This window comes from Mytilus galloprovincialis, chromosome 4 (assembly GCF_965363235.1).
Source record: "Mytilus galloprovincialis chromosome 4, xbMytGall1.hap1.1, whole genome shotgun sequence".
Lineage (NCBI taxonomy): Eukaryota > Metazoa > Mollusca > Bivalvia > Mytilida > Mytilidae > Mytilus > Mytilus galloprovincialis.
In genome coordinates this window covers 53,893,176-53,920,076 of record NC_134841.1, presented here as the reverse complement: position 1 = coordinate 53,920,076, position 26,901 = coordinate 53,893,176, and the positions used below count along the sequence as shown (strand labels likewise).

At 32.8% G+C, this 26,901-nt stretch overlaps 1 protein-coding gene across 2 annotated transcripts; it reads left to right on the top strand.

The window, feature by feature from the left end:
• The first annotated feature begins 493 nt into the window (after nucleotides 1-493).
• On the top strand, nucleotides 494-21,872 carry LOC143072438 (uncharacterized). 2 transcript variants are annotated; one of them, XM_076247362.1, is made up of 5 exons: nucleotides 494-599; nucleotides 5,455-5,689; nucleotides 7,882-7,996; nucleotides 14,310-14,436; nucleotides 16,954-21,871. In XM_076247362.1, exons 2-5 carry the CDS (start codon nucleotides 5,456-5,458, stop codon nucleotides 17,450-17,452), a joined length of 975 nt encoding a protein of 324 aa, XP_076103477.1. In that variant the 5' UTR covers nucleotides 494-599; nucleotide 5,455; the 3' UTR covers nucleotides 17,453-21,871. The 2 variants fall into 2 exon arrangements, with proteins under 2 accessions (XP_076103477.1, XP_076103478.1); XM_076247363.1 differs by lacking the exon at nucleotides 494-599 and adding an exon at nucleotides 619-710 and having other exon boundaries at nucleotides 16,954-21,872.
• Nucleotides 21,873-26,901: the final 5,029 nt, after the last annotated feature.

Sequence of the window (26,901 nt, the reverse complement as noted above, 5' to 3'; positions counted from 1 at the left end):
TCAAAAGACTCGTACAGATTTTCATTTTTCCCATACACAATAACTCAATGGAATTTTTTACCAACATCAGTACTAACTACACAGACAGTCGACTCTTTCAGAGATTAGCTTACATATTCTGTTCTCTCCACTATCATTTAAATAGCTTCATCTCCTGTGCATAGTTTTAATCACTACATATGTTCTCTGTATCGTTTTGTATACTACTAAAATTTTAACTAGTTTTAAATAAATAGGCCAGGTATGCACCAGTTATTAAATTAATCATCTTTATTCAGATGGAAAACTGGAAATTTAAAGAAGAAGAAGAAGAAACAAGGTTCCAAATTTAAAAACTTAGCCCCTTTCCATATCCATGAATCCGCCGCAAGGGTTGGCTTACGTCTTTGGACAATGGTACTATGATATGTATCAGAGACATCTATAGTGTCTCTGGTTGAAGAAAACGGAATTAATTTCTTATCCCTTCCGATGTAGTAATAAAATACTGGTGTCGACATCTAGTGACGATTTCATAATGAGCAAAATGTTTGTAAATAGTTGAAAGAAGGATCTACACCCTCTTTTATTTAGATTATTGATTGAATTCGCCTATTCAGGTATTAGTTTGCATACGCCTTTTAAACTTATGTATCTAAGCACTAGACGCTGACTGTCAGACAGGTTCTACAAAGCAACATATTTCTATTAGACATTGTATAAAGACGTCGGTATGTTTTTGGCCATATTTTCATTTTTGTAATACAAAATAGTGGTTGCCTTCTGCTTCTGCCAAATAATGACCACAATCTATGAATTGATTATACTGCCTTTGTTATTTGCGCATTCTGAACCTCATTGTCTGAAATAGTCGTATCGTCAGCATGGTCAGATCATATGTTTTCGTACCTTACATGTATAGATAGATAATTTTATTAACCAATCATGGTGCCCAAAATTTGAGCTATACAATCAAATGAATTACAAAATAAAGCACAGAAAATGATTAGAATGATTAAAGTACATTTAAACATGAACCAGTACTACAAAAATCTACATGTACTATGCATGCTTTTTCAATGGAAATTCTGACATCACAATGCATTCATAATAGTATGAAAAGTTGAAAACCCATGAGACGAGGATATATATGTTTAAGGAAATGCTTATGTGTGCCTTTGACTGGGTGGGTCTTTTCACCACCGAACACTGCCGAAAACCCAAAAAAACCATTAAGAAAATCAGTGATTTTATACAATAAAACAATAAAATCAATCAAATTACATATAATTTAACAAATTTTTAAATTTTTATGTGCATCATTCTGAAAAAGTCAATAATCAATATAATCAATATACATGAAACCTTCTCTGAATTCATCACTTTTTACCGGATTACATTGTGTGTAAAGAATCATTTGACATCTACCTTACCTCGGACTTTTATACTAATATATTAAATATTTAAATTTTGTTCATGATTTTAACATTGTCTCTTTTCTTATTATTGGTATAACTATTTTATAAAAGAAGAACAAAAAATGAAGAAAACAAATATCAGTTGAGGTGTCCAGTGGTGGATGTTTGAGTTCAAGTAATATTATAGACTCTCTTTGTCTGTTCGATGTTGATATTTGGTCTCTTAATCTTAAATTTGTAGAATTGATAATTTAAATATTATATTTAGGTCACATTTATATAAAAAAAACATGTAAAAAATAATTTTTGGGTTGTTCGGCGGTGTGCGATGGTGTTTGGTGGTGAAAAGACCTACCGCCTTTGAATGGCCTTCTTTTACTTTAAGGGTCCCTATACTTAAGAGTCAAGGTATAATACAAAGGGACCAATACACGAACATGTCCTTGTTTACTTCTTAAGGAAAACATACATTGTATAGCTTAACATGCCTTAGATGAAAGTCTTTTAAGAGATAGAGATAAATACATGTATGACTGCATGCCATTCATAAAAGCATACATTATGAACTTGCTCATTGCTGTATCTCTTTCAAAATGAATGAAATTAACCACAGAAGATTGCAATGTGTAAATATAGTGTTATGTTTTTATGCCCCAGCTACTTGCGCACCACCTCTAGTGATTAAATTTGTACTACTTAAATAGGTGATTATTAAAGAAAGACAACTCTTACTTCCAACCTTTATGGACATAATGTTACTTGAATCAGTGATTCAATAAGTCCCCTGACTGACAAACCCTAAAACTGGTTGGCACAGACTGGATGAAGTCCAATCAACTTGAGACTTGGTACACATGTTCCCTTTGAAATAATCTTTCTTATTTAGATGCCTAATTTGATTTTTTACCCCAATTTCACAGTCCACTGACCATAGAAAATGATAGTGCAAATATGGCATCAATATATCAGTGTCCTATGGACACATTCTTGTTCTTTAATGGCTCTCTATTGTAATCACTGAATGATGAAATATGTCACATGACGTCATACACATACCGTATAGCGGGTTATTTTCACGGGTGTAAAATTTCGAGATTTTCATTGAATAAGGTATACGAAATATTTTGGCGGTTATTATTTTGGCGGATTCAATGTTTTTATTTATACCTTTGCATGTGCCTTTTAAAATGGTGGAATTTATTTTGGCAATTTTGTCCTATCTGCGAAAATAAGTGAAAATTTACACCCCGCGAAAATAACCTGCTACATGTATATGGTAGTTGGCATTGTGATGTCAAAGATGTCTAGCTGCTGCTTTTTATAGTGAACAAAATGCAACCATATTAAACTACATTTAATTACATCATAGTAGCAGCAAGAGGGTTGAAGGCTAAAACTTTCTTGTCTTGTAATTTGTAAATGCATTTTATATGCACTTTTGAAATATAAATTGAATTCTGTGAACAATTATAAACAGGAACATGATAAACTTTAGCATGCTCAAATGCACAGCTTACTTGTACAGGTACATCTAGTCAGTAGAGGCAAACATGTATCAAACAGGCCACTTGATAATGTAGTTATTGGAGCCATAATATATATGTAAAGCAAACCAACTGAGTGAACCTTGCCTAAAGTTTGTTTAATATCTTGTTAAATTGTTCCCATTGTATTGAAAGAAAGGTACAGATACAAAGATATTGACATGGAGATAGCACCTCAATACTTGTATTTCTGTGTATGGAACAAAAGAAATGGATCATGTCTTTGTTGTTTACTACACAATCACCCAGTTTTGTCTATGTATATTTTTATTAAATTATGAAAAGCAACGTTTACACAGATCTAAACATTCAACATATACATTTTTGTATGTTATGGTAAACCAACTTCATTTGCATTTTTTCAACAAATATAAATACTACATATTATTTAGTCGAGAGTATACTGGCTCACTGACATGTAGTGACTGCTTGAATGATCGTAATTGAATATATTTTGAAGATCTGTATTTAAAATAATTATGCCCCTGCCAAAGCAGAGGGCTATTAAGTTTTACCCTTGTCAGTCTGCCTGTCCGTGACGTCCGTCCCATAATTGGTTTAATTTCCATTCTCTAACTTTAGTTTGCCTCAACCAAATGTTATAACTCTTACAAAATGTATACATAATGCTAATTACCAGTTCAAGTTTGAATTTGGGTAGCGTCACTTTTACCTGGCATTCTACAGTTATGCCCCTTGTCAAATGGAAAATTGCTAAATTTTTCGTTTGTTCTCTAACTTCATTTAACTTTAGTTTGCCTCATCTAAATGTTATGAAACTAATACACAATGCTTATTACCATATGTTACAGATCAAGTTCGAATTTTGGTGCTGTCACTTTTACTGTTTTAGAGTTATCCCTGTACAAATGGAAAAATTGCTAAAATTTAAAAAAATAAAAATCAATCTAGTAATTTTTAAATTAGAGTTATCTTCCTTCGTCCATGATTTGTCCACGATTATAGTTGAATCAACTACAATCAATGCTTTATACAATGCAATGTTTAATTTTGCCTTCCTCTGATAAATTGAAGCATTTTTTACCCTCCATTTCTAAAAATATTTTAAAGTCTTTTTTACAAATTGGAGTTATCTTTCTTTCTCCAGAACTCCATTCATTGTGTGTCGCAAACCTATGCTGTGTTTTACATTCAATCACAATCCAATTCAGAGCTGTTTTAAGCTTAAATGTTGTGTCATACTTGCTTAATTGTCCTGGGTTCGACCTTTGCAGGAAAATCCTGTTTGCTGTCACTCTGACAGTCTTTTGTTCTAGTTTTGGGGAAGAGGTTAATTTTTTTCATACTTTTTTTCTTTTTTGGGGGTTTTATCTTGTTTATAACATTTTTTTTATTCCCCCAAAATTTTCCATTTCACATACAGATAATCATTATTTCTGATTTATATATAAAAGCAACAAATAGTGATATGGCAGGACACACATTAAACATTCTCCGAATGTTTAATACTAAGTTGTAAAACTTATGTCTAATCCATTTGTCATTTTGAACAATAAAATATGTTTAAACTAAACTAAACACATTAAACAGAATGAGTAAATTATATATATAACAGATTAACTAAGTATTGTACAACAGCACAGTATTTAGCAATAGGCTGTATTATAGCATGGTATTGTGCAATAGCACAGTATTGAGCAATAGGCTATATTATAGCATGGTATTGTACAACAGCACAGTATTGAGCAATAGTCTATATTATAGCATGGTATTGTACAATAGCACAGTATTGAGCAATAGGCTACATTTGTATATTTTAGCATGGTATTGTGCAATTAATAGCACAGTGTTGATCAATAGGCTATATTATAGCATGGTATTGTGCAATAGCACAGTCATGACAGTATTGAGCAATAGGCTATATTATAGCATGGTATTGTAGAACAGCACAGTATTGAGCAATAGGCTATATTATAGCATGGTATTGTACAACAGCACAGTATTGAGCAATATACTATATTATAGCATGGTATTGTACAACAGCACAGTATTGAGCAATAGGCTATATTATAGCATGGTATTGTACAACAGCACAGTATTGAGCAATAGGCTATATTATAGCATGGTATTGTGCAATAGCACAGTATTGAGCAATAGGCTATATTATAGTATGGTATTGTACAACAGCACAGTATTGAGCAATATGCTATATTATAGCATGGTATTGTACAACAGCACAGTATTGAGCAATAGGCTTTATTATAGCATGGTATTGTACAACAGCACAGTATTGAGCAATAGGCTGTATTATAGCATGGTATTGTACAACAGCACAGTATTGAGCAATAGGCTATACTATAGCATGGTATTGTACAACAGCACAGTATTGAGCAATAGGCTATATTATAGCATACTAAAACACAAAACAACTGTACACATAACAAAATCTTAAGATATTTTGCAGCTTTTTGCCATTGATGCCAAATGTCATGATTCACAATGTCATTTTCTGTTAATTATATACTGAATATGTTATTATTTATTTTTTAAAGAATGGGCAATTCAAAATCCACAAAATGTGCAGAGACAGTTTCTCTAGGAATGCCTCAGAAGGAAAGGGATCTCCATCTGGCTGTGATGGCTAACGATAAAGAGGGTGTAAAATTATGTGTTACACATGGAGCTGATCTGAACTATCCCTGGAGTAATCCAGATGTACCTAGTGTTAAAGATAGCACAACTCCTATGTTGGCAGCTGTTTCTTTAAACCATGTAGAAATTACTGAGGTATGTTTCAAATTCAAGATTTTTGCAAAGATCTCTAAGATATAACTGATAAAAACTCAGATTGCAGTTTATGCTGACTGACAGACTCACTTGTGGTCTCTTTTAGTTCAGAATAAGATATTGCAGGAGATACACACCAAACAGGATGTGTAAATTATCATATGTATAAACAAGTCTAAATTGAAAACAACGTTCAAAACTATGATTATGTTGGATAAAAACCGCAATTTTTAAATGTGTGCATGTAACAAATTTCACTGTAGAGGGTCTAAATACAGCCCAAACAACATTTTCCAAAAGACGAAAAGAGTGAAAAAATATATTTGAACAAAACACATTTGACTAGCAGGTCGAACAACTGATGTTCTTAAACCCTACTGACTGCCATTGACGATTGCTAAATAAATTGATCACAAAGTGTTACAAAATGGACCTCTATATTTATTTATTGCGAACCCAATTGTACCTTTCCATAGATTCACCTGATAGTTACCTGTCCATTTAAACTTTTGGCAGTTCATTTGTCCCATTGAACAAATACAATAGGTATTGTTCTCTGTGTAGTTTATTAACTGGGACCTTTAAATTTCTTCTAAGAGAAACCTATCACTCATTGATTAATTTACCTGAGTAAAAAATGTATCTACTACACAAATAGATAGAAATAACATGTTTAACATTATCAAACTGCATGGGATTTTTTGTGTTTATTATCATGATTATATTTTCAATGATTTTTTTTAATGTTATCACTGATTTAAACTTTAATAAAGTTGATTTCTGACAAAATTTTCAACATTTAAACTTTCAAGTATAATTGGAAATTTGCCAATTATTTTAGCATAATTGGAAATTTGTCAATAACTTAAATATAAGTACAATTGTTCTCATTTTAGATTTCAGAAATTAAAAATTTCTTCAAATATTTGTTTTGAGGCAATTAATATTCAACAGCATAGCAATGCATAGTGTATTGCTCAAAAGCAAAAAAAGATAATTTTTAAGTTTGTTAGACCACATTCATTCTGAGTCAGAAACCTATGTTGTGTCAACTATTTAATCACAATCCAAATTCAGAGCTGTATCAAGCTTGAATGTCATGAATGTAGTGTCCATACTAATTAATAATGCCCCAACTGTTCAGGGTTCGACCTCTGTGGTCGTATAAAGCTGCGCCCTGCATCTGGTTATAGTTTCTAGACAATAACTTGTGAATTAGTGTATGGATCTCTATGTCATTTTACTACAAGGTTCCATATCACAAAGGGAAGGCTGGGATTCATTTTGGGGATTATTGCTTCAATCATATACGAATAAGGGGCAAAAAAACAAACATTTGTCTAGTTTCCAGACAATAACTTGTGTTTACAAGGTTCCATATATATATACTTCAAAGGAAAGGCTAGGATTGATATTGGGGGTAATAACTAATTGCTCAAAGAGGGGATTCAAAAAGGTTTTTTGTTTGGGGGGGGGGGTAAAAAAATTAAGGTGTTCATATTTTTTTTCATTTTTTTTCAAATCTCAAGTTTTTGAAAAGTTTTAGAAAGAAATCTTCAATTGCACAGTATTGGGCAATAGATTTGTTAGATCTTTGACCACATTTATTTTATGTCAGAAACCTAAATTCTGTCAATTTTTTTTATCACAATCCAAATTCAGACAGTATCAAGCTTGAATATTGTGTCCAAACTTGTCCCAACTGTTAAGGGTTCGACCTCTGCAGTCGTATCTGGCTGCGCCCAGCAAAGCATTTTATTTGAGGATCAAATCAGTCAATCAAATGATTTACCTTTGTTTCATTTTCAATGTTGACATTCTTTTCCTTTTAATAACTGACCACACACACTGCAAGCATTATCAATCTCTAGATAAGGGGTTAAATTGAAGTTAACATGAATAAGGATTCAATGAGGTTGAATTATACACTTGCAAGTGAACCCATTTCCAAATTTTGAGATCTTTCACCATTTTTATTTTGTGTCAGAAACCTATATTATGTAACAAAAAAATTGATCACACTCCAAATTCAGACAGTACCAACTTCAAGTTTGAATATTGTGCCCTAACTCAACAAATATTCAGGGTTCAAGCTCTGAGGTCGTATCAGGCTGCTCTCAGCGAATAATTTTATTTGTTAGTTTGATACACTTGTTTTCATATGAATATATTCTAAATTTGCTTTATTTCAGATTTTAATAAGAGCAGGGGCAAAGATAAATATGACTGATAGAAATGACTGTACACCTCTGTATAAAGCTGCTTTCCATGGGAGACCTATTTTGCTAGATATTTTGTTAAAAGCTGGTAATATATTTTTGAAAATAATAGTCTTGAACAGGTAGTTTTTAGCTTGACATTTTTTTTCATAATTTTAATTTTCTGTTGTCGCTGTTAATCAAAAGGATAAAATCCTGAAAAATTTACCATAATTTTGTTAATGTAAGAAAATGTGCTATAATGTAACTTCAAGATTAAGACAGACTAGGCCTGGCATTGTTTTAATCATAATTTTTTGTCTTCCTTCGCTGAGGTAAAAAATTTAAATATGAGCATACTGTTTAAGGCTGTGGTGCCATCAATATTGTATTTGTTTGTGATTAGGTCAGTTAATCGGGAAACACCAGTGGATTGGTCAATGATATTTAGTATGCAGTTGTATTAGCATTGGCACATCTCATTTCTTTGGAAATTATTTGGCCCCTCCCCTTAATCATGGTTCAAGGACTTTGAATGATTGCATAGTTTTCATGTTAACATATTTCCATTTTAATTTCAACATTTGTTATACTATCAATATTGCAAAACTTGACATCTCTGTGTCAACAGTTTATTTATGTAACATACATTGTATATATATGTTACAGTGAATTTGTATAATCAGTGATTATGTAGAATCCCTGAAAATTTCAGTGATTATGTAGAATCACTGTCCAGTTTAGGGATTATATAAAATCACTAAAATTTTCAGGGATTATGTATAATCACTAGAAAAAACGTCAGGGATTATACATAATAACTGAAATTAAGAAATAGTTTTATTTATAAATGTTAAGCACAAAATATCAAAATTATAACTTTATTTATTTTTTAAATGTTAGGCACAATATATATCAAAATGTTAAATACAATATATTAAAATAATATGCATTACATCTGTTTTTACCACAATATCCATATTTTAGAAAACATTTACCTTCTTATATCGTCGAATCAGATTTTATGACCCGCCTAAGAGAAATAAAGTGTTCAGTAAAAACATCTATAGGTACCCCAAAAAAGAGAATTAGCAACCTCGAACTGGTCCTTGCAAGACCCCATGTTTTTTTGGCCAGGCGATATTCTTTTTTCTTGGTGAACAATTACAATTCTGTTTTTTTTGGGGATTTCCTTTCCTTTTTTACCGTGTGGAATTGCTATGAGAATATTACACCAAATTTCAGCTTCCTCTACAATTTTGTTCTAATTGTCAATCCTTAGTTTTTCTATATGCTGTGTACATTTAGATGCGTAAGTTCTCTCTGTTTGAATTTCTTGTTCATTTGAGGAGAAAAAAACAAAAAAAAACACCAAAATACAGATGTTCCATGGTCTTCTTCACCATTTGTTTTACATGTACCACAAATAACATGCTCTGTAGATTTACAAATAGAACATGAATATCAATTTGACGCTGGCTTTTAAAAACAAACAATATATGTAAAGTTATCGCTATAAAGGGACTCTTGATATTATTAATTTTGAAGTCTTCAACTTTATCTCGAAACCCTGTATGGTTATATCTTTAAGACCATCGTCTGTGTTTAAAAGCAAAATTATTTCATCTGGCAAGGAATATGAAAGTAAAAAGAATGATAATTTGATAGATATAGGAAGATGTGGTATGAGTGCCAATGAGACAACTCTCAATCCAAATAACAATTTATAAAAGTAAACCATTATAGGTCAATGTACGGCCTTCAACACGGAGCCTTGGCTCATACCGAACAACAAGCTATAAAGGGCTCCAAAATTACTAGACGTGTAAAACCATTCAAACGGGAAAACCAACATCCTAATCTATATAAAAAAAAAACGAGAAACATGTATAAATTACATAAACAAATGACAACTACTGTACATCAGATTCCTGACTAAGGACAGGTGCAAACATTTGAAGCGGGATTAAACATTTTAATGGTACCAAACCTTCTCCCTTTTTTGTGAAACAATAGTAAATCATCACAACATAGAAAAACACACGATAAAATATCAATTGGAAGGCTTAACTCAATAAAATAAATGGTAAATTAACACACTATGAACGAATAAATTTGATCTGTCTATATTTTTTTTATTTTTTTTTATCAAACAAAGAATCCTTAAATTATTCATAATCCCTGAAATTATATTAGGGAATTTGTAGAATAATTATTCAAATGTTCAGTGATTATGTAAAATCACTGGTCATTTTCAGGGATTATATATAATTACTAATGATTTTAGTGATTCTACATATTCCCTGAAAAATCAGGGATTCTACATAATCCCTGATTATACAAATTCACTGTAACATATACATGATATACACCAGTAACTGCTACAGGTGTAACACCACTAATTTGGGTCTGGCAAGAGAGCACATACCCGGTACTGTTGATTCATTATTTTTCGTTGGATATCAATTTTCATCGGTTTCGTGGGTACAGGTGAACAACAAATTCAAATGTTCAACAAATTTCAAATTTTCTGTAGGCTTGTATGCAAATATTGGACAAACCTCGAAATTAAATATCGACGAAATTTTCTTCAATCCATGAAAATTGATACCCACGAAATTAAATGAATCCACAGTACCAGAAAGAAGTACATATTTAACACAAAATAGTTCCTACCCATGAGTGTAGGCCCAAGACCACAATTAATGACCCCGCTTTTTTTGTTCACGAATATAGTTCCCTTTAATTATAGTATATTTTTTCTTTATTTTTTTTCTTTCCCTTTCTCATATATTTCTTAATTTTTCTGGGGTAGAAATGAAAGAAGAGAGCTGAAATAAACTTTTGGATGTTTTATTTTAACTGATTTTGATATGGAAAGAGTGATAAGGCCAGGTGCAAAAAGGTAATATTTATAGTCTTCGAACATCTCTTGACTTGTCCATAGGGGTATGGATGTGTATTGGCTAAATTTGTAAAATCTATACCAGCAATTTTTCTGAAACTTGGATATATTTTTGGACTTTTACAGTACATTACACTCACAAAAGATCTGACAAAAAACACAGGTAGATTTATTTTAATGAGACAAAACGTTATAAAGAACTGATAGAGGAATTAATTGTGGTCTCGGGTCTAAGAGGTGCATTTCAGCAAATTTTGAATTATTTCTTTGACAACTTCTCTGAATGATCTATTGGTTTTAATTTGTCAAACTCTGTGAGAAGAAATGATTTCCACTTTTATTTGATAGAAATTTTGTAAAAAAGTCACTTTTCAGCTTATTTGCCCAAAATGTAGCTTTTTCACTTTTTTCAATATTTTTGCAAAAGCAGCATCCTTACTTTTTCTTTGACAGGTGTTTTCTGATATCTATTTGTGTTTGTGGTATTAATTTCAGTTGTTTTACTCCTCTGTGAACTCTGAACACAAAGAAAAGTAGATATAAACATAAAAAGAGTGCAAAATGTGCTGTTTTAATGGTCTAAGTCTTAACAGTCCGTACAAAGCAAATGAAACAGATTGTTCTGAATCTATATCAAAGGCACTTATTACTTGTTGTTAAACCTTGTCTGTTTCACAGACAACCTTTATTTTCTTCTGTTGGATGACTGATGGTTAAAATATTGGCCTTTTGAGGCTGAAATTTCATGCAGGTTTTAAACAGTAAAGTGAATAAACTTTACATCAGACCATACTATCTACATATATACCGTAGTTGAAAGCAGCAGTCTTGTTACATTTAGGCTTCATTCAGCAAGGATTTGAGCAAAAAGGAGCATATTTCAATCTCCCATTTCATTTATATGCAATTTAATATGAAAGTATAGGGAACGGCCTAAATTGTCAACTTGTTTTTAAGGCCCCACCTACGATAGTAGAGGGGCATTATGTTTTCTGGTCTGTGCCTCCGTTCGTCTGTGCGTCCGTTCGTCTGTGCGTCCGTTCGCTTCAGGTTAAAGTTTTTGGTCAAGGTAGTTTTTGAAGAAGTTGAAGTCCAATCAACTTGAAACTTAGTACACATGTTCCCCATGATATGATCTTTCTAATTTTAATGCCAAATTATAGTTTTAACCCCAATTTCACAGTCCACTGAACATAGAAAATGATAGTGCAAGTGGGGCATCCGTGTACTATGGACACATTCTTGTTTTAAGCTTGACATTGCTTAAGACCATGTCATACTCATGTGTTATGCTATTTGTAACTTATATTTACATAAAAGGAACATTTATGATATGTAGAAGGTTTTGGTTTAACTAAACAATTTCAAAAAATTGTTGTAAGTGGAAAATATTACATTTCATATAACAATGTATAACGCCTCACTTCATTTGAAAACCTCTATTTTTTGGCACAGGGTCATATAAAATCAACTGTTGGGTCCATTTTCTATAAGTCTGATGCATTTAGTATGCTAAATATTTCTTTCAATAGATAAAATCTTATACATTGAGACATTAAAAAGTGCAATTTATTGTTTTTTAGGGATTTTTGAAGCCCAAAGTTGAAAGTTGAAATTGTTCTATTTCAACGTCACAACTCAGCAACCAAAGATGAGATATAAAAAATGCCACATTTTCTATAACATATATCATATGGCTTTGAAACTTTGTAAACTGACTCATAATTCACTAAGCTTAAATCATGCCAAGTTTTATTGGTATTGGTCAAGTATTTGGCCCCTTATAGGCCCAAGACCACAATTAATGATCCCGCTTTTCATTGTTCACGAATATATATAGTTCCCTTCATTTATATTGAATTTTTTCTCCTTTTTTTTTCTTTCCCTTTCTCATATATTTCTTAATTGTGGTCTCGGGCCTGTAACTTTCAAAATATGTAAAATAATTAGGTATTTTTGGCATCAAATAAAAGCTGAAGGACTGGTGATCATTGTAGAACACTTTTTGAATACTGAAAAAAATGCACAAAATTTTAAAAAGAGGGTACATTTTGTCTGTTTGTCAGATCTGAAATACCTGTTTTGGTACATCGGAAGTTCCGGGAACCATTTCTATCTTATATGCCATTAAAGGTATGTTGATTTTTTTCAGTACAAGACACCATAAAGTGTTGCTTTGACATGTAATGATGGTCACTTTATTTGAAATATTAACAAAAGAGATGTGCCTGCTTGAAATGGATGAATTTAACATAGAAAGTATTGGGACCATGAATAAGTTACTGGTGTACTTCCGATGTTTCTATTCAAAATCCTATATGACAGATCTACTTTAATATCATAAACGATAATCATGCATGAGAGAAATCAAAAGAAAACACTTACTGATTTCCATGCTGTTTACAAAAATGTTTTAAGGTTTCCTAATTAATGTTATATCTGGATTTTTACCAAATTAAGGTAGTGTCACTTTAACTGTTCTTCTGTTATGTCCCTTTATAACTTTATATGATATATAAGTGGGGGCATCATCTAAGTCCCATGGACACATTTCCAATTTAATTTATAAAGATTATACCATTGGTTTTCCTGTTTTAATGGTTTTACATCAGTTATTTTTGGGGCTCTTTATAGGATGCTGTTCAGTGTGAGCCAAGGCTCTATCTGTGTTGAAGACCATACTTTGACCTATAATGGTTAACATTTACAAATTGTGACTAGGATGGATAGTTGTACCATTGGCTTTCATAATATATCTTCTTTTATCTATACGAGTGAAATCAATAGAAAACATTTACTGATTTCCATACACACAAGACACAACACATTTTGAGCAAAGTCATCTTATATGAGGTACATATTAACCCAAATGTTTTGAAAGTCACAAATATAAAAGTTTCAGCACAAAAAACCAACAGGGCCTAAACATGCTATAAATGTAAAGGGAACTGTAAAAACCTTTTCAGAACAACTTTGCCATAAGGGAGTGACAACATTAGCTTTAGAATTATCGCATAAGAATTTCAAATTTTAAATACAGACAAAATGTGTAATTTGAATCAAGCCAATACAAAATCACTGGCTACTTGGTGGGAATTTAGTTCACCATCAGTGACACTGGAAGTGGTATAATGGATGATATAACTTCTGGAGTGAACCTCTCCTAGTACAGACTGCACACAAAAAGTTTAAAATAATAAAAAGCAGCAAGGAAACCAAAAAGGCCAATATAGATAGCAAAACCGTCAAAAGTTCAAATTTGCCTCATTATACATGAGGAGGGATAAGACCTTTCTCGGGACTCCTGGATCTGCCTTTTTAAGCTCAGGATATCGGGATTGACCCTTTGGGATCTGGGAATTCTTTTTTTGAATTTTGGGATGTTGGGATTTCAATTTATTTAAATTCTGGACCTCGGGATTTCGGGATCAGTACCCTTCCAACCCCTACTCATACATTTTTGTAATAAGGGACTTACAATTTTTGATTTATTACCAAAGTATGATTCCGATTTCAGGTGCCGACATTAACAAATGTGACAAAGCTGGACAGACTCCATTGTATATATGTGTACAGAATGCGATTGTACATTCCAGTTATAGAGCTGTAGAGAGACTTCTCTCTGGTGGGGCATCATTACAATTGTAAGTCATAGATTTTAATTGAAAGATGTTTTGTTTCACCCTTGAACTCTTCAGAAAGGGATCAATAGATTTCTATTTGCCTAAAGTCTGCTATCAAATATTGCTTGCATATTTAGGATGAAAACATATTAAAAAATGAGAAAGTTAGATAGGCTCTGTTTTAATGTTATATATGCAGCACACAACACTTTCTATAACAAAGAAGAATGCATGTTTTCAATAGAATGTACTGTGCTGCCCACAAAACTATCTATACAAAATACATTGTATGAAAAGTGTTGTGCAATGCTTAAAAAATTATAATGCAGAATAAACATGGAATTCGTTAAAAATTTCAAACACAAGAAATTATGCAAATTCCATAATTAAAAATAATTCCAAGTTGAAATAATAGCCTGTTTATTGTAAATTCAGAAATTATTGCTAGGATTTTATTAATGCTAGTTGTGCAACTGGGTTTGAATCTTTATAATTAAAAACAAGCATTCCAAACTGATATATGCATCTGAATGCAGAATTTCTAAAATGGCTATGTATAGTAAATCTATCTCATTATTGTCAATTCTCCATAAATTGCAATATTAAATGCATGCATTAAGTTCTGAATTTACAGTATTCATTTTCATCTGTTGCTACACCATTGTACACATGCAAAAATTTATTTGCTCTTTTGGACCAATGATTCCTGCACTTTGTTTTTCAGAATATACATTTTCATCTTGTCTTGTGCAAGCTTTTTGGTCAGGTCTTGCAAACCCAGGATATACATTTTCAACATCCTCTTACCCCAAAGAATATGGGAGTAAACATTATGTCATGAACGTCTTGATTGCTGTTTGCTTGTAGCCTTAATTACATGTACAACAGGGAAATTTTTCTATTTGCTTGAAATTTGATAAACTTAGATGTAAGGCTGAACACTTTTGACTATTTTCTAAATTGCACAGACTTTTTGTCGAGCCTGTGACCTTTGTCGCAGAAAGCTCGACATAGGGATAGTAATCCAGCCGGCGGCAACGTTACCTAACTTCTTTAAAGCTTTATATTATAGAAGGTGGAAGACCCAGATGCTTCATACTTTGTATATAGATGCCTCATGTTACGAAGTTTCCATCAGTCACATGTCCAATGTCCTTGACCTCGTTTTCATGGTTCAGTGACTACTTGAAAAAAAAGTTAAGATTTTTTGTAATGTTAAATTCTCTCTTATCATAAGTTATAGGATAACTTTATTTGGTATGTGCAAACCTTGCTAGGTCCTCATGTCTGTCAGACAGTTTTCACTTGACCTCAACCTCATTACATGGATCAGTGAACCAGGTTAAGTTTTGGTGGTCAAGTCTATATCTCAGATACTATAAGCAATAGGTCTAGTATATTTGGTGTATGGATGGACTGTAAGGTGTACATGTCCAACTGGCAGGTGTCATCTGACCTTGACCTCATTTTCATGGTTCAGTGGTTATAGTAAAGTTTTTGTTGTTTGGTCTGTTTTTCTTAAACTGTATGAAATAGGTCTAGTATATTTGGTGTATGGAATGATTGTAAGGTGTACATGTCTAGCAGGAAGGTGTCATCTGACCTTGAACTCATATCCATGGTTCAGTGGGAAAAGTTCAGTTTTTGAGTTTTTCTTTTTTTTTCTTATACTATATGCAATAAGTCAACAATATTTGGTGTGTGGAAATATTTTATGATCTATATATGTCAGTCACCCAGGTTTTATTTTACCTTGACCTCATTTTCACGGTTCATTGCTCAGTGTTAAGTTTTGGTGTTTTGGTCTGTTTCTCTTAAACTATAAGCAATAGGTCAACTATATAATGTGTATAGAACAATTTTAGCTGTATATGTCTGCCTGGCATGGTTCATCTGACCTTGACCTCATTTGCATGGTTCATTGGTCAATGTTTAGTTTTCTTGGTTAATGTTAGGTTTATGTGACAGTTGTAATAAAGCTTTATATTTAGGACTGTCAACATAATATCAAAATGAATAGTAAGGAAGACGAGACATTTCAGCATGTGAACTCTTGTTTTTACAGCGGAATTCTGAATTATTTAAGAATTCAGAAATGAAAACTTCAGTTGCAAAGAAATGTTTATTTCATTCTTTTATCTTGTGAAGTTTTTTTATGTGTGATGATTAATGATTCAAGACTTCTGTGGATTCATTATTATTCGTTGGATACCAATTTTTGTGGGTTTCTTGGGTACATGTGAGCCACAAATTTAAATATTCAACGGAATACAAATTTCTATTAAGTAGTATCTAGACTTTGGTAGAACCACGAAATCACATATCCATGAATATGCAAGGTTTCTGCAATCCACAAAAGTTGGTACCCACAGAAATAAATGAATCCACAGTATTTAAAGTGGTGTAGGAACAGGGGTGGGCAATTTGCCTCTCTCCTTCTATTTGTACTCCTTATTCATTGATTTGGGAGTATATAGCATTCAATTGCAAAAAACCTACAAAATGTAAAAATAGTTTCATCTGTGATTTATTTTGCAGGTCTGACAATGCTGGTAAATCTCCATTGCATGTAGCTGCCCACTGGAAGCTGAAAGATATGATCAAAATTCTTCTCAGAGCAGATACTGATGTTAACAAACTTGATAATAAGGGTCGTACCCCTCTGTATGTATGTGTCAGCTCGCTCAGTACTGGTCTTTATAAGGAAGATTTGAAATATCAAGTTCCCTGTATCAAGGTCCTGTATTCTGCTGGATGTGATATGTTAAACTTGACAGACTGGATCAAATGGAAGGGTCCAGGGATTCCTGAGGAACTGATGGCTGATGATCCAGCGTTCCTCGAATGGTACAAAAATAACATGAACTCGCCACATAGTCTGGCTAATCTTAGTCGTCTAGTCATACAAAAGAGACTTTACCAGCACCGAAAAAGAAATATTGTTCAACTGGTTCCAAAATTACCCGTTCCTTGTAAAGTAAAGACTTATTTGAGCCGAGCTATGTTTCATCTTCCCACTCCCACCACATCTATCTAGCCTACACCTAATTACAACATGTGCAATGTTTAAAACATTGTCAGGCCAGTGATCAAATCCATTTTTTTGCACACATAATGCATAAGAAAAGAAAATTTTCTGTAAGAAATGACAAGGATTAGCTTTGGCCAAAGGAAAATAGGCATTAGATACGATTATATCATGTCCTTTCATTTCAAATTTTCTTATTTGTAAATTTATCTTTACAGTTAGTTAATTAAGTGCAAAGGTTGTTATTTCCTTTTTTTCTAACCCATGATGGAAAATGAAATGCTAGTAGTTTCATTATCATGATTAACATCAAATCAAACACATTTCTGTGAGGTTTCTATTGTATTAGATTCACATAAGAATATAGGACAAAACAGTTTCCAGTGATCAGATAGAATTGCATTTTGAAAAAAATAATTCAATGGCTATTTTTAGTTGGTGATTGAAATTATATATCTGAATGTGTATTTGAATTTGAATTTACTGATTGTAAAATGAGTAAAGAAAGTGGGTGTAATGTTGGCCCTCATTTCATTAAAAAAAACATTATTATTTCAGAACCAAAGAAACAATTTTAAAGAGTAATATTGTTTGTTGATAAGAAGCCCTAGTTCCTTTTTTTTTCTAATCAAACAGGACATCTAAAATTGTTATCTGTTACAAATAAGAATTGTTTGTCGTATAACAGCCCCATGTTCCAGTTTCCTCTTTGATCAAAAGGGACAACTAGCATATACTGCTACAAACTAGTATTGTTTGTTGATAAGCAGCCACTGTTCCAGTTTCTTCTCTGATCAAAAGGGACATCTGAACTAGCATATACTGTTACAAACTAGTATTGTTTGTTGATAAGCAGCAGGTCTGCTTTGTAAGCCAAGTTGGCGGAAAGAAGAATACTTTATTTTATTGCACAGTTTTGAATTGTTATATTATAACCAGATAAACATACAGTGGCGGATCCAGGGGTTTTCTGGGGGTTTGAACCCCCTTTTTAGGTCTATCAATGCATTGAATGGGGACATATAGTTGGACCCCCCTTCCTTTTTATCCTGGGTTAGAACCCCCTCCCCCTATTTTGAATGGCTGGATCCGCCCCTGACTTATATATTTTATTTAACTAATTGATTTGACCTGATTATATATGGCCTACACAACTGTGTAACTGATGATGTTGCTAATCAAATTTTCAAATGTTATTGTGTTTCAAATAATTAATTTTTATATCTTTGTTGTACAAAATGTATCACATATTCTCTTTATCCAATAAGACAGCATTTCACCAATACAAAACTTAGTGTATTCTCATTATTCTAAAGATGAACAAGGATATGTAAATTGATAGTTTAAAAATCTGTAAAGTTTATTTTTGCATGAAAATTTAATCAAAATCCTTTGATACTGAATTGATATTTATATCTTTCAAGGGTTTTCACTATTTTTGATATGCACAAAATATAGTGCATTGATCATAACATTCTATGAATCCTATCCATGGACATTTCCAGAAATTTATCAATGAAATATGTGATCAGATATTCATGTTACAAATGATATTATACCTTGCAAGAAAATCGCTAATATCTGTTCTCAAAATATCAATGATGTCATTGTTAGAGTAATCTTTAAAATTGGAGTTATCTTCCTTTGTCCATAATTGTAGTTGAATCAACTACAACCAATGCTTCATACAATTCAATGTTCAATTTTACTCCCACTGATAAGTTAAAGCAAGCTTTACCCGTCATTGCTTACAAGCTCTATGATTTTAATGCCCCTGCCCTGGCAGAGGGGGCATTTAGTTTTACCCTTGTCGTCTGTACATCTCAAAATTGGTTTCCGTTCTCTAACTTGAGTTTGCCTCAACCAAATGATATGAAACTTATAGACAATGCTTATAACAAAAAAAACCAGATCAAGTTGAATTTTGGTGGTGTCACTTTAACTAATAGTTTAAATGCCCCTTAAAAAATCGAAGAAAAAAAATTAAGTTGCCATTCTGAAATTTAAGTTTGTCCAAACCAAACATTTTGAAACCTATACACATTACTCATTACCACAAAACTCAGATCAAGTACAAATTTGGGTAGCATCACTTTTAAAGTTCTTGAGTTATGCCCCTATATAATGTTGTATGGAAGTGGGACATCATCTCTGTCCATGGGGACACATTCTCCATTTTTTTTATAGAATTCCTGTCAATGATGAAGTAGCTGTTTAAGCCATGTGGAATCAGGTCAATCTTATAATGTAATGTTAGAATCCATTTTCTTCCAAATGATGAACTGAATATATATTTACATGTTCTAGTGGAGAATTTGTATGTTGACCTTTATTTGACACCTCATTTCATTATCTTGTAAAGGATTTATGCCTAAGGTTAAAGTATTTTAGACATCAAAACTTTGGGGCATTAACAGATCAACAAAGTGTTTAATTTTTACAGAAAGAAACAAAATGATGGCTTTAAATATTTAAGTCTATCATGCAAGAAACTTTTTTCGTAACACTCACCAAAATGATTTAGTCATCATATACATCTGCTCTTCAAAATGAAGATACATTGTACTTTGAAAATAAATGAAGGTCCATAGTAACTTTATAAATATATAGTACCATTTCTTCAGTATTCTTCATTTGGTTGAAAATGGAATGATATTATAGAAGATTTTCATGCTTTTAATTGATGTTTTGATTGCTGAGCACATTGATATGTTTTATATGTGCTATGAAAATATTGACCTATGATGAGTATGTATTGTCCTTTTTAATCATATTCAGTGTACCATATGCATTTTTCTTATTGTTTATTTTCCATTCCTTATGTATACAACATATTACAAGTTGTAAATGCTGTTCCAAATATGAATTAATGGTAATTTGTATATGTTATTTAGATCTATATATATATATATCATGTTTTTGCTTAAATTTTAATTGGATTTGTATCCTTATAAGTAATTAAATTAAATTGTTGAGCAGGTAAATACATTTACGAGAGAGTTGAACTCCATTATATTTTTTTTAACAGGCTTGTATTTTGCTTTTTATAACATTTTAGCTTAATGCGATTTTATATATTTAATGATGTGTATTGGCTTTCTCTGTTTTTTGTTCATCATTTTAATCCTTACAAATCGACTTTTTTTAAAACGTGGCCCAAAAGGTCAATGTAAGCTTATGCCATCACTTGGCTTCCGCCATTGTCATGCCGTCGTAAACTATTCAAAAAATCTGAAACTACTGGGCCAAATACCTTAAAACTTTAAATGAATGTTCCTTAGAGTATTTATTTTATGAATTGTATCCGAAAGTTTTAATCCATCAACAAACTAGCCGCCATGGCTAAAAATAGAAAATAGGGATCAAACACAGTTTCAATTAAGTGGTTAAAATTATGCATGATTATTAAATATTGTTTCATTTGAATCTCTTGCATGTTTTAATATATGAAATAATTTTATAGTGTCAAATTTATGAGGCATTTTAAGAATGAATTATTTGTGACCTTGGTTTTGTTTGAAAGACAATGTTTAGTTCTAGGTACCAGTTGTAGTTATTGTTACAGGTACCAGTAATCAAGTAGTTCTGGGAACTAGACTGGCATCCTGGTCAGATCTAGCTGTGCATCATATGCTGACAAGATAAGCTAGGACCCCAGGCTAATCTGGATCAATGCAGAAATGTTCAATTTGAAGTTTTTGTGTATCCAGTTCATGCTTGAGTTTTAACATGAAAAAGCTTGTTTTTTGCAATTTCTGAATTTTTTATACGACCGCAAAATTAATTTTTGCGACATATATTGCTATCACTTTGTCGTCCTCAGCGTTGTCAGCGTCGTCCTAAGACACTTGGTTTCTGGACAATAATTTTAGTATAGGTAAATAGAAATATATGAAATTTAAACACAAGGTTTATAATCACAAAAGGAGGGTTGGGTTTCATATTAGGGGTTGTGGTCCTAACGGTAAAGGAATTGGGGGCCAAAATGGGGCCCAAATAAGCATTTTTGTAGTTTCCAGGCAATATTTTATGGAACAGTGTATGGATCTCTCTGAAATAATACCACAAGGTTCCATACCAGAAATGGATGGTTATGATTGGCATTGGGGGTTATGGCTCAAACTGTTTAGGAATTAGGGGCAAAAAAGGGGAAAAAACAAGGGTGTCCTGTTTATCAGACAATTATTTTTAAGTAAAATTTGGATTACCTCCCTTACATTGCTTTTAAATTATCAAATGGGTAATTATGGTTTCAAACTCCATTGGAAATTTGAATTGAGATATTGACCATATCTTGAGTGAAAGAATTGGGGTTTTTTAATAGGATGTGGGGGAGTGAAAAGAAATAATTGGGAGGGGGGGCAAATTTTTTCTCAAAATTTCAAAAATTTCTTCAAATATTTTTTTTGCCAAAAAAAAAAGGGTTGGGTGTGGGTAAAAAAAAATTTAAATTGGGGGGGGGGGGGGGGGGGGGGGGGTCAATTCTCAACAGCTTAATGTATTGCACAAAATAAAAAAAACAAAGGAGGGTTAAAAAAAAATATTTTTTTTTAGGGGAGGTAATTCACAACAGCATGGTGTATTGCACAATAGCAAAAAATTGAATACAAATTCAAATCATATAACGCATTCTAAGTTCTTTGACTACAGTTATTCAGTGTCAGAAACCTATTATGTGTCAAATTTTTAATTGCAATCCAAATTCAGACCTGTATCAAGTGCTTATATTGTGTCCATTTTCCCCCCAACTGTTTAGGGTTTGACCTCAGGGGTCGTATTCAGCTGCACTCGGCGATGCAATTTATTGATTGATAAAATGTGCTTGTTTCATAATTTTCTTTTAAGTATTAAATATCTTTTTCTGTTGATAGATATATATATATATATATATATATATATGTGTGTGTACTTATTCAGAAATGTTTTACGTGACTGTTTATTGTGTAAGTTTTATGTAATTATGTTTATTTCAGTTCAATTGTACACTTTGAACTTTACTTTCACGATACTTAATCAGTTCACTTGCATTATATATACATATTCATGTTAAAACTTTCAGCAGTGGAAATTTTTGAAATTACATTAAATTGTTAAAACTACTTGATTTTAGTTGTATTATTAACATGCTCACTGTTAACCCCCCTTTCCACTCTATTGGAAAAGGGGAATGCATACTTACCAGTGGCATAGCAAGGCCTTTTATACGTGTACACCCGAACCTCAGTGAGGAGTCTGAACACAGTGGGTTTGAAGGCACCCAGCGGCTCCAGGGCAGAAAACCACTGGGTAGAGGGCGATACACAAGAAGCTTGCTCACACATTAGTGTGAAAAAAGATACCGTTTCTGACATTTAAAATTATTCAATAGCAACAGACTTGGTCGTTTAAGAGCAAAACATTGTTACATAAGAGATGGTTTCAGCTTCTCAGTTGTGAATTTTCCATTGCTAGGTAGCACCATTCCAGTAGAACCTGCATATGGAGTATATATCTCAGTTGATATATTTCAGAAGTTGATTTCTGTGATTGAGGTTGCTACTTACAAGGAAAAGCTTTATATTTTAGAAGGTGGAAGACCTGGATGCTTCATACTTTGTATATAGATGCCTCTTGTTACTAAGTTTCTGTCAGTCACATGTCCAGAAGTTCAAGCCATTTCATTAGTCATGGATTCCCATGACTATTGAAAAAAATAAAAGTGTCATGATTTGCCATGACTTTGGTATAAGTTTTGAAAACTAATTACTCCCTTGACCTTAAATATAGTTACAGTTCAGAGTCATGGTTTTCCATAACTGTATTTTTAATGGGTCATGGAAAATCATCACTTTCATTGGTCATGGTTTACCATGTTATCCCTGACTGTCCAATGTCCTTGACCTCGTTTTCATGGTTCAGTGACTACTTGGAAAAAGTTAAGATCTTTTGTAATGTTAAATTCTCTCTTATATAAGCAATAAGATAAATATTTGGTATGTGCGTATCTTGCAAGATCTTCATGTCTGTCAGACAGTTTTCACTTGACCTCGACCTCATTTCATGGATCAGTGAACAAGATTGAGTTTTGGTGGTCAAGTCCATATCTCAGATACTATAAGTAATAAGTCTAGTATATTCCGTGTATGGAAGGACTGTAAGGTGTACATGTCCAACTGGCAGGTGTCATCTGACCTTGACCTCATTTTCATGGTTCATTGGTTAAAGTCAAGTTTTTATACAACCGCAAAAAAATAATTTGGGATCGTATAATGGTATGATGTCGTCGTCTGCATCGTCTGAAGACACATTGGTTTCCGGACAATAACTTTAGTTTAAATGAAAAGATCTTTTTGAATTTTTTTCCAGAAGGTTCAATACCACAAAAGGAAGGATGGTATCGATTTTGGGGATGATGGTCCCAACCGTTTAGGAATTAGGGGCCCAAAACAAGCAATTTGCTAGTTTCCATATGATAACTTGTGTATAAGTATTTCAATTGCTCTGAAATTGTACCACAATGTTTAAAACCACAAGTTTTTTCAGAAGGTTCAATACCACAAAAGGAAGGTTGGTATCGATTTTAGGGATGATGGTCCCAACCGTTTAGGAATTAGGGGCCCAAAACAAGCATTTTTCTAGTTTCCATACGATAACTTGTGTATATCTGTAAGTATTTCAATTGCTCTGAAATTGTACCACAATGATTAAAACCACAAGTAGACGGTTTGGATTCATTTATGGGGTTATGGGTCCAAAATTTAGGAATTAAGGGCCAAAAAGGGGCCAAAAACAAGCATTTTTCTAGTTTCAAGACAATAACTTGTGTGTAATTGTATGGATCTCTCTAAAACTGTACCACAATAAGTTTAGGAATTAAGGGCCAAAAAGGGGCCAAAAACGAGTATTTTTCTAGTTTCAAGACAATAACTTGTGTGTAATTGTATGGATCTCTCTAAAATTGTACCACAATGTTCCATATAACAAAGGGGAGGCTGGTATTAAGTTTTGGATTAATTGCCAAAATATGTAGGAATTAGGAGCCAAAAAGGGCCAAAAAGAAGCATTTTTCTAGTTTCAAGACAATAACTTGTGTGTAATTGTATGGATCTCTCTAAAACTGTACCACAATAAGTTTAGGAATTAAGGGCCAAAAAGGGGCCAAAAACGAGTATTTTTCTAGTTTCAAGACAATAACTTGTGTGTAATTGTATGGATCTCTCTAAAATTGTACCACAATATTCCATATAACAAAGGGGAGGCTGGTATTAAGTTTTGGATTAATTGCCAAAATATGTAGGAATTAGGAGCCAAAAAGAAGCATGTTTCTAGTTTCCAAACAATAACTTGTGTTTAAGTGTATGGATCTCTCTGAAATTGTACTACAAGGTTCCATACTACAAAGGAAATGATGGCATAGAGTTTAAGGGGGGTTTCAATAAGTTTGGGGGGGGATTTTTCTTTCCAATTTTTTTAAGGGATAATTTTTGTCGAGCCTGCAACTTTCGTTGCAGAAAGCTCGACAAAGGGATAGTGATCCGGCGGCGGCGGCGTTAGCTAACTTCTTAAAAGCTTTATATTTTAGAAGGTAGAAGACCTGGATGCTTTATACTTTGTATATAGATGCCTCATGTTACGAACTGTCCGTCAGTCACATGTCCAATGTCCTTGACCTCATTTTCATGGTTCAGTGACTACTCGAAAAAAAGTTAATATTTTTTGTAATGTTAAATTCTCTCTTATTATAAGTAATTGGATAACTATATTTGGTATGTGCGTACCTTGCAAGGTCCTCATGCCTGTCAGACAGTTTTCACTTGACCTCGACCTCATTTCATGGATCAGTGAACAAGGTTAAGTTTTGGTGGTCAAGTCTATATCTCAGATACTATAAGCAATAGGTCTAGTATATTCGGTGTATGGAAGGACTGTAAGGTGTACATGTCCAACTGGCAGGTGTCATCTGCCCTTGACCTCATTTTCATGGTTCAGTGGTTATAGTTAAGTTTTTATGTTTTGATCTGTTTTTCTTATACTATATGCAGTAGGTCTACTATATTTGGTGTATGGAATGATTGTAAGGTGTACATGTCTAGCTGACAGGTGTCATCTGACCTTGACCTCATTTTCATGGTTCAGTGGTCAAAGTTAAGTTTTTGAGTTTTGGTCTATTTTTCTAATACGTTATGCATTACGTCAACTATATTTGGTGTATGGAAATATTTTATGATCTATATGTCTGTTACGCAGGTTTTATTTGACCTTGACCTCATTTTCACGGTCCATTGCTAAGTGTTAAGTGTTTGTGTTTTGGTCTGTTATTCTTAATTTATAAGCAATAAGTCAACTATATTTGTTGTATTGAAGAATTATTAGCTGTACATGTCTGCCTGGCATGGTTCATCTGACCTTGACCTCATTTTCATGGTTCATTGATCCATGTTTCGTTTTCTTGGTTAATGTTGAGTTTATGTGACAGTTGTAATAAAGCTTTATATTTAGGTCTATCAACATAATATCAATGATTAGTAAAGAAGGCGAGACATTTCAGCGTGTGCACTCTTGTTTAACAAAATTTGTCAAATTTCGAATTTTGAAAAGTTTCAAGAAGAAATCTTCAGTTGCTCAGTTTTGTGCAATATATTTGTTAGATCTTTTGACCACATTTATTTTGTGACAAAAACCTGTATTATGTCAAAAATTGGATCACAATCCAAATTCAGACAGTTTAAAGCTTGAATATTGTGACCAAATTTGCCCCAACCGTTCAGGGTTCGACCACTGCGGTCGTATAAAGCTGTGCCCTGCGAAGCACCTGGTTGTTTTTTGGTCTGTTTTTCTTATACTGTTTACAATACGTCTACTATATTTGGTGTTCTATAAACTTTTATGCAAAACAACTATATTTTCTGTATTTACATGTGTAAATATACTGTTGTCTGACCGTCTGTATGTCGTCAACATATCGTACATTAACTACAACCTGCTTTCACGAGACGAATTATGGTATACTGTTGTCTGACCGTCTGTTTGTCGTCAACACGTCGTACATTAACTACAACCTGCTTTCACGAGACGAATTATGGTATACTGTTGTCTGACCGTCTGTATGTCGTCAACATGTCGTACATTAACTACAAACTGCTTTCATGAGACGAATTATGGTAGACTGTTGTCTGACCGTCTGTATGTCGTCAACATGTCGTACATTAACTACAAACTGCTTTCATGAGACGAATTATGATAGACTGTTGTCTGACCGTCTGTATGTCGTCAACATGTCGTACATTAACTACAACCTGCGTTCACGGTTCCCATAAAACTTTGGTTTTGGATCATAAGGGGGGTACAGTTTTTTAGAAAATCAATCACATGTTGTTTAAATATAAATCCAATTAATATTATTACAGAAACCGTCCTTTTGATTAGAATTAAAATTGAAACAGTACTTCTCTAAAAGCCCAGAAACCCCTTTAGCATTA